At 39.0% G+C, this 17,869-nt stretch overlaps 1 protein-coding gene and 1 non-coding gene across 2 annotated transcripts in view; one reads left to right on the top strand and one right to left on the bottom strand.

The window, feature by feature from the left end:
* Positions 1-16,268, bottom strand: part of LOC126354232 (dnaJ homolog subfamily C member 16) — a 162,753-nt gene extending 146,485 nt beyond the window's left edge. Inside the window, exons 1-2 of the mRNA XM_050003727.1 lie at positions 15,713-16,268; positions 15,490-15,556 (exon numbers count right to left, since the gene is read on the bottom strand). Coding sequence (XP_049859684.1) covers positions 15,490-15,556; positions 15,713-15,858 — 213 coding nt within the window. The 5' untranslated portion in view covers positions 15,859-16,268. The remainder of the gene's footprint in view (positions 1-15,489; positions 15,557-15,712) is intronic.
* Positions 8,649-8,847, top strand: LOC126356824 (U2 spliceosomal RNA). Its single transcript, XR_007565845.1, has one exon. It is a non-coding gene; the product is annotated as a U2 spliceosomal RNA (small nuclear RNA).
* Positions 16,269-17,869: the final 1,601 nt, after the last annotated feature.

The raw sequence follows: 17,869 nt of genomic DNA, 5'->3' as shown, positions 1-17,869 counted from the left end.
TAGATACTTTAGGGGTTCCGAAACAGCTCAAATCGCTTGATACGGGCAAGTCTTCAGGTCCAGATTGTATACCGATTAGGTTCCTTTCAGATTATGCTGATACAGTAGCTCCCTACTCAGCAATCATATACAACCACTCGCTCACCGATAGATCTGTACCTACAGACTGAAAAATTGCGCAGGTCGCACCAGTGTTTAAGAAGGGTATTAGGAGTAATCCATCGAACTACAGACCTATATCATTGACGTCGGTTTGCAGTAGGGTTTTGGAGCATATACTGTATTCAAACATTATGAATCACCTTGAAGGGAATGATCTATTGGTACGTAATCAGCATGGTTTCAGAAAACATCGTTCTTGTGCAACGCAGCTAGCTCTTTACTCGCACGAAGTAATGGCCACTATCGACAGGGGATCTCAAGTTGATTTCGTATTTCTAGATTTCCGGAAAGCTTTTGACACCGTTCCTCACAAGCGACTTTGAATCAACCTATGGGGTATCGTGTCAGTTGTGGGACTGGATTTGTGATTTCCGGACTGAAGCGACTAGAACCTTTCGGCCACCGCGGACGGCTGGAGAGTACAGGTCAATGTCAATGCTTCTCAGTGACAGTTTTAAAGAGTGGATGTCACCAGTTGGAAGTGGTTCAGTCTTCCACGGGGACACTTATCAGCATCAATACCTGCTGTTTGGAATCATGAATATGCTGGTAATGTTCCAGAGGTTATTGAATGGAGTGCTATGGGGATTAAAACGAAGTCTGTGTATGGTCTATTTATAATATATTATTATGTTTTCTTAAGACCTAGAGAAGCATCCACTGCAACTGGAGGGAGTGTTTAAGAGGTTACATTTTATTTTAAGTAGTCAAAAGTGTCATCTCACTTCCACAGAGGTGACTATTTAGGTCAAGTGATTAGCCAAGATGGCAGTGATATGTTCTGTCTGTGATTTTCTTACCACCACAAACAACAAAACAACTTCAATCATCTGTAGGACAATGCAATTAATATAGAAAATCTGTCAAGAGACTTGCTAACATTGCTAAACCGTTAACTCATTTGTTAAAAAGAGGTGAGGAATTCCAGTGGACAATTGATTGCCACACTACATTCAAGAAACTGAAAAATGCACTATTAGCATGGTACAAAATTGTTAAGGCTTTCGTGGCCACTTGTTGACAAACGTCAGAAAAATCATTAGATGAACGTTGGCCGAAGAACCCGGGATATTAGCATGGTATTAATACTTGCAAATTATGAGAAAGAATTCATCCCATCCTGTGACTCAGGCAACCAGGTTATTGGATGCATTCCTAGTCGGGATATAAATGGCAAGGAACACCCAGAAGCATGTGCATCACAGCAGTTGAATAAGGCCAATCAAAATCACTCAACCACAGAGAAAGAGATGTTGAGTGTCATATATGGTATTACTTATTTCCATTGTTAAATGTATGGTAGCAAATTCAAAATGATAACAGACAATGCAGCATTAAAGTGGTTATTAGGGCTGAATGATTCTTCAGGCAGCTTAACTTGCTAGGCATTAAGGTTGAGTGAATCTGATTATGAGTTAGTACACAAACCTGGAAGAAGCAGCAATGCCGATTGCTTTAGCAGATAGACTGGAGTTGTAAAAGTGCTTGGTAGAAGCCTTGCAGAGTGGCAAAAAGAGCAGACTGTCAGCTATTTACAACACATCCACACTTCTCGATGCATGAGGGGCTGCTGTATAGGATGACAAAGTTTGGCCCTTATGTTGTGGTGTACCCACAGCACTGTGGGAGAAAGTGTCCAGAGAAGCACACAAACATGTGTCCTGGCTGCAGCACAAATTTTTGATTCATTTTGTCTGCTTCGATCATTACAATAGATAATAAAAAGAGACTTAAATGTCTCAGGGAAACATTTAATTATAAGATCTATTAGAACACAAACATGTGTTATCAGGTCACTGAGGGCACAAAACAACTTTTTGTCAAACAACTGAGCAATTACTGGTGGAGGACAGAGAGACAGGACGCTGATCAGCATGTGAGGAACTGCATACCACGTGCAAAATGTGCTGATCTCAACCATCATCACACACAGTGCAGACATTATACGAGGCATTCAAGCCATTTGAAATGGTGAGAATGGAGATATTCGGTCATTTCAACCTAATACTGGCAGGTAACTGCATCATATTAACCATCATAGACCACTTTTCATGTTATGTTGCGATGGCTGCAATCTCAAATCAACAAGCAAATACAGTGGCTCAGGCAACGGTAAACAACTGGTTATTGAAGTTTGGTGTTCAGACACAATAATTACAGATTAGTACACTAACTTCACGTCCAAGCTGATTAAGCAATTGTGCCATATACTGCAAATATGGATGCTAAGAACTAGTGGCTTCCATCCTCAATCAAATGGAAGAAAGAAACACATCCATCACACAGTCTGCAAAATATTAAGCTATTACGTGAACTGAAATTACAACAATTGTGATGTTGCAGCTGTATACACTTTTGAAATACATGATAGCAGTGTGCTTTCACCATATGAGACGATACATAGTTCTAAGATGCAGTCGCCTTTTTAAGTGACTAAGCCGTAAGTTGGGAAAAACTGGGAGTCTGTGAAGATGTTTGTGAAGGTGTTATACGTTGTGTGGAAATGTGTGACAAAAGTGAATACAAAAGCATTCGAGCTGCTGGCAAGAGCAAGTGGGATGATGTGTTGACAAACTACCTACAAACAGAATTGATCAACGGATTAAGCTGGCAAACCCCTTCACACCGAAGGGTAAAAAAAAAAAAAAAAAAAAAAAACTTTTACAGTATCAAAGGTCATATCAAGTCATAGAAATGACATCACTCATGAAATTAAGTTACAACAAAAAATGGGCGTATTATTGCTGCGCAAATGTTTCAGTATGTGTGGCAGTATCACAATAGGCAGCAGAATAACATTACAACCTTCAGTGCCTCAGTTTATAGTACTGTTGTGGTTCTGATTTTGCTTTATGTAACCTGCATTTACCTCAAGAAGAAGACAGTCCACTCCCACGGAGTCCCAGTTTATCAACTAGCAATGGACCAGGCTACGCATAGTGAATAATGATTAGTTAAGTAAGAATTAAATGAGAAACAACCTAGTAAACATGTAGGAATGCCGAGCATGAGGAACAACTTAGTATGGACTATTGGCTGGCAAATGATTAGTTTAAGAAATTTGCTGAGAAAGAAGAGTTTTTGCAATTTTATTAATTTGCTATATGATGATGTAGGACAATGTACCTGCACACAGCTGTTTCCTACATCACTGCTGCGGTCACCAACCACCCCAACAATTCCAAATCTAGACAGAAATTAGTTTAGGGGCCAAAATCAGAGTGATTACCCATTAGGTCTTGAGTGACAACATCCCCCCAAGTGCAGTTCATAGGGTAAATTTCAGAGATGTTCGAGAATGGGAGATGAGCTCCCATCTTTACTTCTAATATGTGTGCTGGAGTAATTAATCAGCAAGTGTGGGAAAGGAACTGTGTAATGGAGTTGTCAAAACGGGGTTTAAAATGGGCTGTAGGGACATAGAGAATCAACTGTCCAACTTTTACAGATGATCTTGTGACCTTTTGTGATTCCTTCGACACAGCTGTAAAAAAACCAATAAAGAAAAAAAGAAAGCAGGACCCTGTGTCGCCTTCAAACAGGCTAGTTCCTGAAAAGCTTGATGTAGATCAAGGATAAATCAAGTGGGCAGAAAAGTTCAGTGACCTAGGACTGTGTACTGAATGAACATTGAACATTACTGATAATGGAAGTTCAAATCTATGATGAACAATATGGAAGTGGCATAGCTGCTGATCTGGGGGGAGGAGGGGGGGGGGGGGTGTTATGGCAAATATCTTATTTGTTTAATGTCAAGTTAGATGAATGGGTTTAAATGCAACAAAATACCTTGAAGTGAGTAGGAAAGATCTGACCTACACATTTGAACCAAGAAAAGAAAAATCCTTGGCCCAATTAGGGAGAATCGTGACATACAGCCAGTGGCATAAAAGGAACTGCACTTGCACACGATAAAGGTGACATATCATGGGGAAACATCTGCTTTCAGTGGTTACATAACACATATGAATCCAAACAGACTGACTTGTCAGTGAGCTTTTTAATGTCGCCAATTAGTGCTTCTGATTAGTCTTCAGTTTTGAGATCTTTAGTTCCACTATTGTTAATGGTTTGAAAGTTAATTTTTCATTATTCAATTGGCATGGATGTTATGGCAAAATTTACCAGTCATTTGTTGGTAGGTGCTATGGGTGACAGTATGAATGCTACAATTGAATTTCTTCAGTTGTATGACCTCATGGTGGAATGTTTACAGTGTCAGCAGTGTGCAGAATTTATGAAGTTGAAAAAATCTCAGCTTCTCAAAGCTGGGACAGGTGTACGTGGCACTGTTTTCAGGGATGTTTATTTTGGCTTTTTAGTGTCTTTTTTTTAACTTGTCAACTTAGTGTCTTTTTTTTAACTTGTCAGCTGACCTTAAGTGGTAAGTACATTTTCCTGTATTTTTGATGTTTATCAAAAGAAGTGTAGTGTGCTTCCTAGTGTTCATAATTTTCTTTGGTAAGTGGAAATCAAAATTTATGTTGGAGTACTTTTTTGTGTGTGTGGTTTGTGTTGGTAGCATAATTCATGTTCAGTAGTTTATAGTAGTGCATATCATGGTGTGTGTTGTATGTATTTTGGTCTTGTTCAGTATTACTTTTTTTTTCCTTCTATTTCACTCTCTCTAAAATACTTAGTTCTGCTTGTCTAAGCTGTTGGTACAATGAAATTTGTTTGAGCTATATAGGTCAGATGAAATTTGCAACAGCAGGTTTTTGAGCTGTTGTGGTATCCTGGTACTGCTGCCTTTCTTTCCAGCAAAATTTGTGGTACTGGTTTTTAACACTGAATGGGTGTTCCTGGTATTGCCGTCTTCATTTGACTTATATAGCTCAAGCAAAATTTACGGTACCAGGTTTTCATGTTGTGTGTGGGCTGTTGGTATCGCTGTCTTTGTTTGAGCTTTATAGGTCAAGTGAAACCCTAAATTACTAATGGTGCATTTTTTTTGTCAGGATGGATTATCGATGATTTCATGTACATTACTTTTGGCTTGTTATTTGTTTGGAATAGTAATGCAATTTTTAGTGTCATGTATTTAGTTTGTTCCACCTAAAACTCCCTACTTCCCAGCTGTCCCGTTCATTTCATATTATTGCATAAGTTAAATATTTCGTGCATTACTGCATCATCTTGACAACATCACAGATCAAAGCTGTCTGGGGATATCACAACTTTTGGTACTCCCCTGTACTCATAAAACCAATTTTAAAAATACAATACACCAGTCATAAAACTGCATAACAGGTGATTGGGGATGAGTTAATTGTCCATTACCCTATATATGTAATCAAATGTTCAAATAAATATCACACTCATCTCACTGTCACTTAACACAGAGGGAAGATTTATGGTAAACTGGTTGCTGTCCATAACATGATATTACATACAGCCCGTCAAAATGTGGCGAACAGAAGCTGAGTTCCGGTATTGGTACTGTCAGCTGATTTATATGGTTTGCTGTGCGACAACTGACATTGTCATGACGAAGAATGACATAGCATTTTCAGTTGTTTTTTCTGGTATTATCGATGACTTGTAAACCCACCACAAGTGTCACACACTGATGGCACAAGGCGAATCCACATATCATAGGGCAATGCTGCAGAGAAAGGTGTTCTTTATTTTCTTTCCACTGGGAATGTAGAACGGCTTGCCTTCTAACTATTTACAAAAACAATGAAAGAAATTTTTGGGTACAAATAATTTTGTTCCCTCTAAATACTCATTTTTAAAATTTATACTTCCCTGTGTGTGTGTGTGTGTGTGTGTGTGTGTGTGTGTGTGTGTGTGTTCACATCAATACTGGAAGCATTTTTCCACTCCGGTGTAGGTACTAAAGTACATGGGCTTGGAAAGCATCAACAGCTTCTTCAGTTAGTAAAAATCACAATCCACACATTGGAACAACAAGACATTAATTCCAAACTTTTCTCTGTCTAATAATTAATGGTTTGGTCATAATATCTGAAGCCACCAACTCACAATCAAACTGTCATCCTTCAACCTAGCACATACATCAGTTTGTGCTACAGATCAGTGTCACCACAACCAAAATTTTAAAAAAGATGACACACACGGCAGTCTGTTCTCTACCTGTTCATGCATGTATGAAGTCACACACCGCAAAATCGTTATGTCAGAGGATGAAGCCAACATTCAGTATCAGTAGGTTCAGTTGACTCATTTAGTGCATTGATATGATGAAGAACGACATGACCTTTTCAGTTGTTCATTCTGGTGTCAATGATAACTTACAGCAAACAAACTGTTGTATACTATTCAGCACTGAAGTTACCAATAAATTCTTCTTCTTTCTTTATTTTATTTTTTTCAAAATACTAACATTAGTATATGAAACAATGTTCTGGAGGTTATAGCTTGTGAAACAAATGTATGAACATCTTCCTCATGCAGTTTACCCACAGCATGTGAAGTTTGCATTATGTACATGCATTTATCGCAGCAAAATTGAGACGTATACATCATGCTCAAATATCTCATGATAGTTCTTACAATAGACCAAAAATTGCTTCATTATTCACTTCATAACAGATAAACAAACTAATTGACAGCACAACATGACAGTAACCACATAATGGCTACCACATTGCTGTGGGTCCTAAACATTATTATTATTATTATTATTATTATTATTATTATTATTGCTAGTTGTCAGACACAGAACAATGGAATGGCAAACTGAAGTCTCCCAATTTCTGCCACTTCAGAAGTAAGAAGCCCAGCAATCAAGTGATTTACAAATGGCAAGCCTAAGTACAGTTCACACATTTTAATTTGGATGATTTTAAATTGTGGTGCAGGGATGGGCTGAAGCAAGTATTCCTTGGGAGAGGATTGCCATACAGGAACCACATGTTGTACTGTGTGGTTACCCATAATATGGACAGTTCGCTTTCTTTTCCGAGAAGTAGCTCTAGGTAAAACTCACAATGCACTAAGAACTGCTTCATTACTCTATGAAAAAGCTTGATACAAATATGTAGAAGCAACTGTCTCTCAAACATTTTCGTTGGTAGTTTAACACAACACCTAAACCTCAACTACCTTTCATCATTTTAAAAATGAAAGTATTCAAAGACAATTCTTTTTCATTCATAAGTTTTATTAGATGCTAATGTTAAGGATGGTGAGGAAGGAGGGGTACTAGCTAATATCTCATTACACCCAGGTAAATGACATTGGAAAGGTTGGGAATCACTGCTGTAAAGCAATGATCGCGACATCCCAATATAACAAAAGACCAATAAACCATTTTGTTGGTTTCGGTTCATCTTGGAACACACAAACAGTTGATCGCTGTTTAGTTTCCAGCTTCAATGAATATATTCAGGTTTCGTATCCGGTTACAATGTAGTATATGGATTCTACATTTCTACAACAGACTTTATTGGGCATTTTATGATATGAATTGACATGAGGCCTCTTTTTGTTTAAGTCAACCTGTGCAGAATCCATCGGTACGACATATTTTCAGAGCTAAATGTACATGCAATCTTCAATATGCCTAAGGATGTCTCTGTCTCACAGGAAGGGAAGTGCTGGTCCTCTTCAATTATGCTGAGCACAGCACTGATATCTTTTGGATCAATGGCTTTTGTTCGATCTTTCCAAAATTCATCTCTGCCAGAAGTATCCTGATAGCAGAATTCTTCAAATCAATTGCAAACAATCTTTTCTGAAGGTGATTGATTACCAAAAGGTGAACAAAGTGATCTGAGACATTGTTATTTGAAGCCGTAACAAATATGGTAAAAAAATCCACTGCCAAAAACATTCACAGGAAATTTCCATTTTTTCACTACACTTTGTTCACACGCACACTTCATATAAATAACTTGGTCCATTTCTGAGCTGGCATATAAACAAATTGGCCCATTTCTGAGCTGCCATTGCTCTAATAACAACAAATGATAAATTGTAGAATCATAGTAATGTCACACCTCAACATTAGTAAAATCATAAAAGGTGACCCTCATATCTCAGGAGCCAGAGCAGGTTATAAGGAAGTTGATGCAAACCTTGAACATTGAAGGAGGAGGTTATTATAGGCAAGTGATATTAGAAGGTAAATGCAACAGCCTGGTAAAGCAAATTCATTGTTTCAGAGCAATATGATTGAATTTAACAGGGAATCAAACGATGTGAAAATCACTCTACTCCACTGCAGAAGATCTTCACAAGAAATATTAAAATTCTAGGCTAAAATCAAACCGTGGAAAATCCAGCATGGAATGTAACAAACATAACACATACAAAATAGAGTCCCATTAATCCGAACTAATTGGGACCGGACCTTGTTCGGATTAGCCGGAATTACGGTGACGAGTTTCTAGAATGAATTATGCCAAGCAGATAAGTAGGTACCCCATGGTAACAAATGGGAACAAGTGTGGGAACAATGGCTCACTCTCACTCCCTGCCCTTGTTGTTGTGCATTGTTGATACCTCTCTACATCTACATGGTTACTCTGCAATTCACACTTGGCTAAGATCAAAGTGTAGTATCTGTTCTTATCAGCTTAATATCTGATACGTCCTGCACCACAGGACCAGAATATTAAACTCATTTTTGGCTCATGACAGAGTGCTAGGGGCTTGCTCCACCTCTGTCACGGGTTGGCCCGGCATTACAGTACCGCCGGGATCAGCCCACCTAAAATGAATTAAAACACAGCCTGACATGAGTTAATCTTCTGCAGTGATCAAATATTCTGCTGGTAGCAAAACTTGTCATAGTTGTCATGCCTGGCAGAGGGTTCATTGAACCATTTTGATACTACTTCTCTACCATTCCACTCTTGAATGTTGTGGAAGAAAGGAACACCTAAATCTTTACGTTTGAGCTGATTTCTCTTATTTTATTATGATGAGCATTTCTCCCTATGTAGGTGGGTGTCAACAAAATATTTCCGCATTCAGAAGAGAAAGCTGGTGATTGAAATTTCGTAAATAGTTCTCGCCGCAAATAAAACTGCCTTTGTTTCACTGAATGCCACCCCAACTCATGTATCACATCAGTGACACTCTCACCCCTATTGTGCGCTAACACGAAAAGAGCTGCCTTTCTTTGCACTTTTTCGATGTCCTCCATCAATCCTACCTGGTAAGGATCCCACACTGTGCAGCAACATTCCAGAAGAGGACGGACAAGTGTAATGTCGGCTGTCTCTTTAGTGGGTTTATCGCATCTTCTAAGTGTTTTGCCAACAAAGCGCAGACATTGTTTTGCCTTCCCCACAATATTATCTATGTGGTCTTTCCAATTTAAGTTGCTCGTAATTGTAATTCCTAAGTATTTAGTCGAATTGACAGCCATCAGATTTGTGCAATTTATCGTATACCCAAAATTTATCGAATTTCTTTTCATGCCCATGTGGATGACCTTGTACTTTTCTTTGTTAAGTGCCAATTGCCACTTTTCGCACCATACAGAAATTCTCTTTAGATCGTTTTGTAATTGGAATTGATCATATGATGATTTTACTATACGGTAAATTACAGCATCATCTCCAAACAATCTAAGTGGGCTGCTCAGATTATCTCCTAGACCATTTATATGTAAATCAGGAACAGCAGAAGACCTATGACACTGCCTTGCGGAACGCCAGATATCACTTCTGTTCTACTCGATGATTTACCGTCTATGACTACAAATTGTGACCTCCCTGAGAGGAAATCACAAATACAGTCACACAACTGAGATGATACTCAATATGCACGCAATTTGATTAATAGTCACTTGTGAGGAAAAGTATCAAAAGCCTTCTGGAAATCTACGCATATGGAATCGATCTGGGATCCCTTGTCAACACCATTCATTACTTCATGGGAATTAAGAGCTCGCTGTGTGCACTGCCAATTGGCTCACAAAGCACTGGGTTATGTTAAGTTATTGATAGCTGGCAAGCGTAACAGTTGTATTGTATTCGTTCTGGCGTAGTGGTGTGCGTATTTTCATCACGAGTAAACGGAAACATACAACATTAATTCTCAAAGAAAAACTGAATGCTTTGAAGCGGATGAAAATGTATCTAAACTTGCAACAGAACTGGGTGTTGCCAAAGCAAGCATTTGTGATTGGAAGAAGAACCAAGTGAAGCTTGAACAGTCTTGTGCAATGTCTTTAGGAAAAACACTTGCAATTAGGCAGACTTTGAAACAGTCCCAGTACGATAAAATGGATGGAACTCTTTTCCTTTGGTTTATGTAGGAAAGAGAGAGGGGAACTCCTCTAAGTGGAGCACTGGTTCAGGAGATGGCTGTCTACCTGAACAAGCTAATGAATGGTCATGAGTCTTTTAGTGCGAGCACAGGTTGGTTGGACACATTCGAAAAACACCATGGAATCAGTCAGCTGACAATTACTGGAGAGAAGCTTTCTTTTGTCCATGATGCAGCGAAGGAATAGTTGGGTAAGTTTGAAAAAATTATAAGAGAGGGAGAGTATTCTCCCCAACAAATTTATAACACTGACGAGACTGGCCTTAATTTTAGGACGTTGAAAACAAAAAGCCTGGCATCAAAAGCAAAAGACCATGCTCCTGGTTTTAATATGTTCAAAGATCGTGTGACTTTATTAGCATGTAGCAATGCTGCTGGTAATCACAAGCTGCCTTTAATGCTGATTGGCAAATATGCTAGGCCCAGAGCTTTTAAAAACTGCAACATGAAGTTCCTGCCCATATATTATAGCAACCAGAAAAATGCACGGATGGATGGTAAGCCATTCAAAAATGGTTTCACGGCCAGTTTGTTCCCTCTGTTCAACAGTTTTCTAAGGAGAATCATTTGTCTCCCCGTGCAATCCTTTTGATTGAAAACACGCCATCTCACCCCAGCACTGAGGAATTACGTAATGGAAAATTTGTGGCGAGGTTTTTGCTGCCGAATGTTACACCACTTCTACAGCTGATGGTCCAGGGCATACTGAAATCATCAAAATTGATTTACAGAAAACAATTTTTAAGAATGCTGATCCAAGAAGATAGCATTCCTTTAGTGGACAAAATAAAAAAGACCAACGTGAAGGATGTTGTTTATTGAGCCGCTGAGGCATGGCAGAATATTTCAGAAAATACTATGAAAAAATCATGGAGAAAACTGTGGACATCTCTTGAATTTCAGGACAACCTGGTTGAAAATGAAAGGAAAAATCTACTACAAATGGTACAGACACTCCCTGGATGTGAAGAAGCTAGTGAGGGAGACGTGGACGAGTGGATGGCAGCAGATGGGGCATGTGTGGAGAACCTCAATGACGCTGATTTAGTTGCTGCTGTGACTCAAGACCAGGAAGAAGTGGACTGCTGTGATGGAAGTGACAATGAGCCTGAAAGCAACAAAGCACAGCTGGTGCCACACAGTGACACAGCAGAAGCCCTTGACCTCGTGCTACGCTGTTTGGAGCAACAGCCCACTGCTGAACCTGCTGATTTTATGTTTATGAGACAATCGCACAACTATGTGTCATATAACAGGCTGTCTTCATTATGCCTGAAAACAACGACTCGAGTTTTTCTTCTTCTAAAAAGTAGGGATAAAATGTCGGCTGTATTTTAGTAAGTTTGACAGCTTTTCTTTCATTGTTATCCATTGTTTAACCTAATGTTTTCTTACCATTTTTTCTAATACATGTTTACTGTACTGTGTAAATTAAAATATTGTGTATGTGCGGCAGTTTACCACACAGTTTTCCACACTTAGACTAACATGTTTCATGTTCGGATTAACCAAACGTACAGATTACCGGGGTTTGTATTAGTGAAACTCTGATGCAATTGAATTTCGGGGAATCAAATGATGAGAAAATAATTCTACTCCACTGCAGAGGATCCTCACAGAAACTGTTAAAATACTAGGCTAAAATCAAACAGTGGAAAATCCAGGATGGAATGTAACAAACACAACCTCTGCCTCCAACCCCTTACCTCATACCCCTGTAACAGACGTAGATACAAGACGTGTCCCAAACATCCTCCCACCACCACCTACTCCAGTCCAGTCACAAACATCACCCATCCCATCAAAGGCAGGGCTACCTGTGAAACGTGTCATGTGATCTACAAGCTAAGCTGCAACCAGTGTGCTGCATTTTATGTGGACATGACAACCAACAAGATATCTGCCCGCATAAGTGACCACCTACAAATTGTGGCCAACAAATAAGTGTACCACCCTGTTGCTGAGCACACTGCCCAACAGACATCCTTCATTTCAATGACTGTTTCACAGCCTGTGCCACATGGATCCTTCCCACCATCACCGGCTTTTCTGAATTGAGCAGCTGGAAACTTTGCCTGCAATACATCCTATGTTCCTGTAACCCTACTGGCCTCAAACTTCGTTACTCACTGTCCTCACCCAACCAGCCCCTTCCCTGTTCCCCATTCCAGCACTACACAGTTATCAGTCTACCATCACACCCAGTCTTTTTACTTCTCTCCTTTTCCACCCTCTGTCTAACCTGCAGCACTTCACTGGCCACCAACCCCACCATAATATCCCTCCCCAACCCAGCCTCCTCCTTACCCCCCACCCAGTCGCCACTCCCATCATGCACTGGTGTTGCTGCCTGCAGTGTGGTTTCAGTTGCATGAGTCTGCAGTCATGTGTGTGTGTGTGTGTGTGTGTGTGTGTGTGTGTGTGTGTGTGTGTGTGTGTGTATTGATGATGAAGGTCTTATTGGCCGAAAGCTTTATCTGTGACAGTCTTTTTGTTGTGCCTATCTATGACTCAAAATTCTAGGTTAATGTTACAATTAATATTAGGAATGTGATGATGATGAGGTCCCATACTCCGAAGAGCGAAGGGGACGATGCGGGAGACCAGCATCGCTGTACTAGGCGAGGTCCTAGTGGAGGTGGATTGCCATTGCCTTCATCCGATTGTAATGGGGATGAATAGTGATGAAGACGACAACAACAACACCCAGTCATCTCGAGGCAGGAAAAATCCCTGACCCCGCTGGGAATCAAGCCTGGGATCCCGTGCACGTGCGGTGGGAAGCTACCGCAAGATCATGAGCAGCAGACATCAGCAATGTAACTATAATATTTCTTTAAGTCACTGTTGTATTACACTTAACTAAATTGTACACATCTAACTTTTCAGGTTTGCACATATCTCACTGCAAGACCATGGAAATTTGATTCATAAAATGTAATTCAATTTAATATTATACTGCTTGGTACAATACATGTTACAAAGGCCTATTCCTTCTTATGTTTGCTTCATATGAAGAGAGGTTCTAGGCAATGTCACGGTGAAAAATCTGGAGTAAATCCATGGGATACAACTTCGCAATCTTAGGTCTACCTCTTTCACTTTTTACCTGTACGATCAGCTTAAATATCACATGTTCACTACTGTAATACAGGGAAGTTCAATCAAAATACTTCAAAAGTAATAGACTTACTGCTAGCACACACACAAAATTAAAGCAGTATCTTCACTTAACAGGGGACAAGAATCGAATAATTCATATTAAGAACATACATACTGGTCTCAAATTGTTTATCCAACCTTTCGAAGTATCATCTTCATTAAAAACAAAAGAAAATAATTCTATCCCATCAGGAAGAAGTACGACATTGACTGTAGTAGAATTTTGGAAATTCATACTGATATTACTCATTAGCAAAGTAGAATGTATGTTGGGCATCAACAAATAAATATTGTGTGGCTCCTTAGCTGCAGATCAAGTTCAGTATTTATTTGTTAAATAGCTTCTCAGTTTACGTACGGAGTTATGTAAAAACAGTCCCAGACAGACAACCCCCTCCCCCCCCCCCCACAATTTCAGAAACTATCCAAGTGACACCTGTGTCATCAGTAACACTATTCACAAGACCTCAGAGACAGCTGTAAACACGGAGCAGCAAGTGACTAGTTGGGAATAGACCAGTAACTTGTAAAACAATTTTTTAAGTAAATATTTATTATATACTAAATGCACTAGCATAATAAAGGTTCATCAGGATACGATATAGGGACACAATCAGGTGTGACCAGAAACATTATGTTTGCTGTCACCAGTTACACGTAAAACACCAGAACTCCTGACAGCAAGTGGAGAAACTCTCAGGATGACTAATAAACAAAATAAGCCAGACGTTAGTGACAAAACCACACACTGTATAGCAAATAAAAGACACTTATTAACTAGAAGACTTTATGTCACACAATGACATCACCAATGATGGTATTGTGGAGAAAGCTATGCCATTAGAGTTTTGTCAACAGGAGGCCTACAAAATAGCCAGTATTTTACTCTATAAACTAGTCTTACACGTTTCTTTTATAATGACATAATCCAAGTCTTGCAGCCATATCCCCAGAATCTACATTAATAAAATATCAGCTCTTTTCAATCTGTACATAAATTCTCTACAAACAACAACTTTGGCTGTGGCAAGAAAGAAATACAACTGGCATGAGGTTCCTTTAGGTAAAACCAGAATTATGCTTCCAAAACATAATACAATACACTCATTATGTCAAATGGCTCTGAGCACTATGCAACTTAACTTCTGAGGTCATCAGTCGCCTATAACTTAGAACTAATTAAACATAATTAACCCAAGGACATCAGACACATCCATGCCCAAAGCAGGACTCGAACCTGCGACCATAGCGGTCGCTCGGCTCCAGGCTGAAGCGCCTAGAACCGCACGGCCACTCCGGCCTGCTCTTATTATGTCACTACTAAATATTTGTAGCTTGATGTTTTTTGTCTATATATTCGTTTTTCGAAATAGTAAACAGAACAGAATTCTCACACCTACACCCGTAGTCTCTGATTAGGAATTATGCTGAAGACAAAAGAACAGAGTGTAAATAATGTTTCAGGCCATGATACAGATAAAGTAATCAAATGTCAGTACACAAGTACCGTTCTATATTAATGATTCTGTACAATACGTATCGAGATTTAAAACATCTTTAGGCAGTAATGATGTTGCGTATTATTTAGTGAGTCTGTGTTGGAATCCATTTGAGTCTTGTTTTCTGGTCTTGCAGTAGTATGCGTATTCGTCATTTCCAAACGCGCCCAAGCAAGTTCGTTCAGGGTTAACGCCCACAAGGGTTATGAAATCAATGTACAACTAGAGTTACGAACAAATGATGTCTACAAACACAGCTGTGATTATTCAAAAATACACGAGATCACCCGTATATTTTTCCCAATAAGATAACAATTCCCGAATATATCTATCGTTAGAGCATTGCAATTACTTGGTACTCGTGTGATTGCATAAGTGAGTACAAGCTATACAACAAACTGTGAAACGTCATTCTTACCTCATATGCCTGGTTTATTTCCACGAATTTATTTTCGGCGGCGGGATCACTATTTTTATCAGGATGCCTAGAACAAACGACGAGTTTTAAGACGTCAAATGTCACTGAGCGCAATACAGCAATGCGGCTTTTGTTTTGCACAGTTGCATTTAACAAACTACTGACAACTGTTATGAACGCTTAAAACCGTTCCTTTGAAAAGCTGGGAAGCAATGAAACTCACCATTCTTTCGCTAACTGCTTGTATGCCTTCCTTATTTCTTGTAGTGTTGCTCTCCTATGTATTCCTAAAATTTGATATGGGTTACCTAAACCATGAACACCAGCAGTTATCAGAAAAAAGCAAATGAAATGACTGAGCCATTTCATTGCTTCTCGTTAATTTAGAAGTTAGAAAACACGTCCAACAACCATCAACAACAACGAAAAAAGTATTTACAAAATTAACACAAACACTATCACATATTGATCCGCGCCATGACAAAACACACCTCCTTGCCTACTGTCCACCACACGCCACAGGAATATCTGTGGCATTTATTTTGGGAACTAGCTAAAATGTTGGAAACTGGCAGTAAAAATTACTGTTCATATCAGCCAAAGATGGTTAATAAAAGTCAAATTATTTAGCTCGCGATGTATGGCATAGTTTTAGTTCACCATATTACGTAACAAAAAGTAACTTCAATTCTCGTTGAATTTGGTCAACATTCCTAAACACATTTCAAACGGCGGCACTCACGCAAACCTTCAACGGACTATCACATCATGGGACATAACGTCACGTTAAGGTTTTCGGGAGGAAAGACTTCATAGTATGGTCGTCAGTTAAATGTCGAAAGTGAACCTGTTTTCGGGGGTTATAGTATTGAATTTTGTACTTTTTTATCTTCTTAACATTCATATCATTACTGTGCTTTGTTTTCGAGGTGAATTTGGACACTTTTTTCCATTGCATGGTCTTTCATAAGCGAAGTCAGATATCTGAAAACGAAAAATTATTATAGCTTTATAGTACCAGAACGGAGCTGATATTTATATATAAATACATATAAATAGAAGAAGCAATTTTCGTTTAACAAAATTTTAGTGAAAAAGTAAGTTCTGACAGGGGGAAAAATCCAGTTGTATATTGCGTTATTAGTTACACAAGGGAAAAAAAAACATGGATAATGTAAACAGCCTCTATTTATTTCCTTATAAATGTTGTTTGGTGAGTTTGTATGTCTATATTTCATTAGCACTTTACCACGTGGAATTGATCAAGAACATGGGTTGTTAAGGGGAGACAGAAGGCAAATGGCTTAAAAAACTTGTTTGAAAAGCCCACTAATCCCCGTGTAAAACAGTTTTTGTTTCATGTAAACGGCACAAATTGTTCGTGAGTAGTGATTATTTTCATGATGCTCTGTGCGATCCCTCACTTAAATGCCATGCCCTCTTTTTAGTACCACGCAGTGAAAATTGCACCGATTTTGGTATTACTCGTAGCCATTGCTTTTTCATGTCGAGATCAGTGAGCTTAATAGTATAGAACTCGCTGGTCAAGATTCCCTACTCTGTATCTCCTATCGATACCGTCCGTTCCGATCGCGTTTGTTAAGCCATGTTTCCACAGGCACGAATTTCTTGCAGTTGCATCCCCATACCACTAGGCTAACAAGTACGTTACCGTTCCCACACGTCGAAGTTGCAAATGCCGCTTACCCTACTTTATTCATACGAGAATTTTTAGCGGGAGAGTTTATACTGATATCGATGAACAAAACTCGGACACACATATGTTGAGTCTGGAAATGAACATCTTGTAGGAATGATTTGGGGACATCCAATACGCTAGTAAGGAAGCTATCTGCCGAGGACGACGTTACGTTTGAAAATCATTTTCGATGAGAACAATCAATTTTGAAATATTTTTGTGCCGTATTTCTGGCTCTTTACACACACTGACCAGACAGAACATTATTTATTTACTTATTTATTATTAGTCCTATAGATCATACATTTTGTACAAAAAAGTGTATCACGATATACGAAAAGTCAGTTAAAAATTATGGTAAGATGTCGATGGTGGTAGATACTTCACATAGCAGAATACATATAAGACATAAATACAATATTTCAAATTATTTTACTTAGTATAAATAAATACAAGTGTATAACAAACGAAAATCTACATTACTAAGAAATAATCCACATGTCCTCCATAGACCATATCTCAATACAGACCACCAAACTACTTTCGATACAAACTTATCCAGGTGATAGCAGCATCACCTGGCAAAGAATGACTTCTAGTCAGACATATCCATGGCGCATGTAGTACCAATGAGCATGTTCTCCGTTTGGGGAATGGGGAAGACGTGGGCTCTATCTGGGT

The sequence above is a fragment of the Schistocerca gregaria genome, chromosome 3 (assembly GCF_023897955.1).
Source record: "Schistocerca gregaria isolate iqSchGreg1 chromosome 3, iqSchGreg1.2, whole genome shotgun sequence".
NCBI classification, from domain to species: domain Eukaryota; kingdom Metazoa; phylum Arthropoda; class Insecta; order Orthoptera; family Acrididae; genus Schistocerca; species Schistocerca gregaria.
This window is presented reverse-complemented; position numbering and strand designations above follow the sequence as displayed.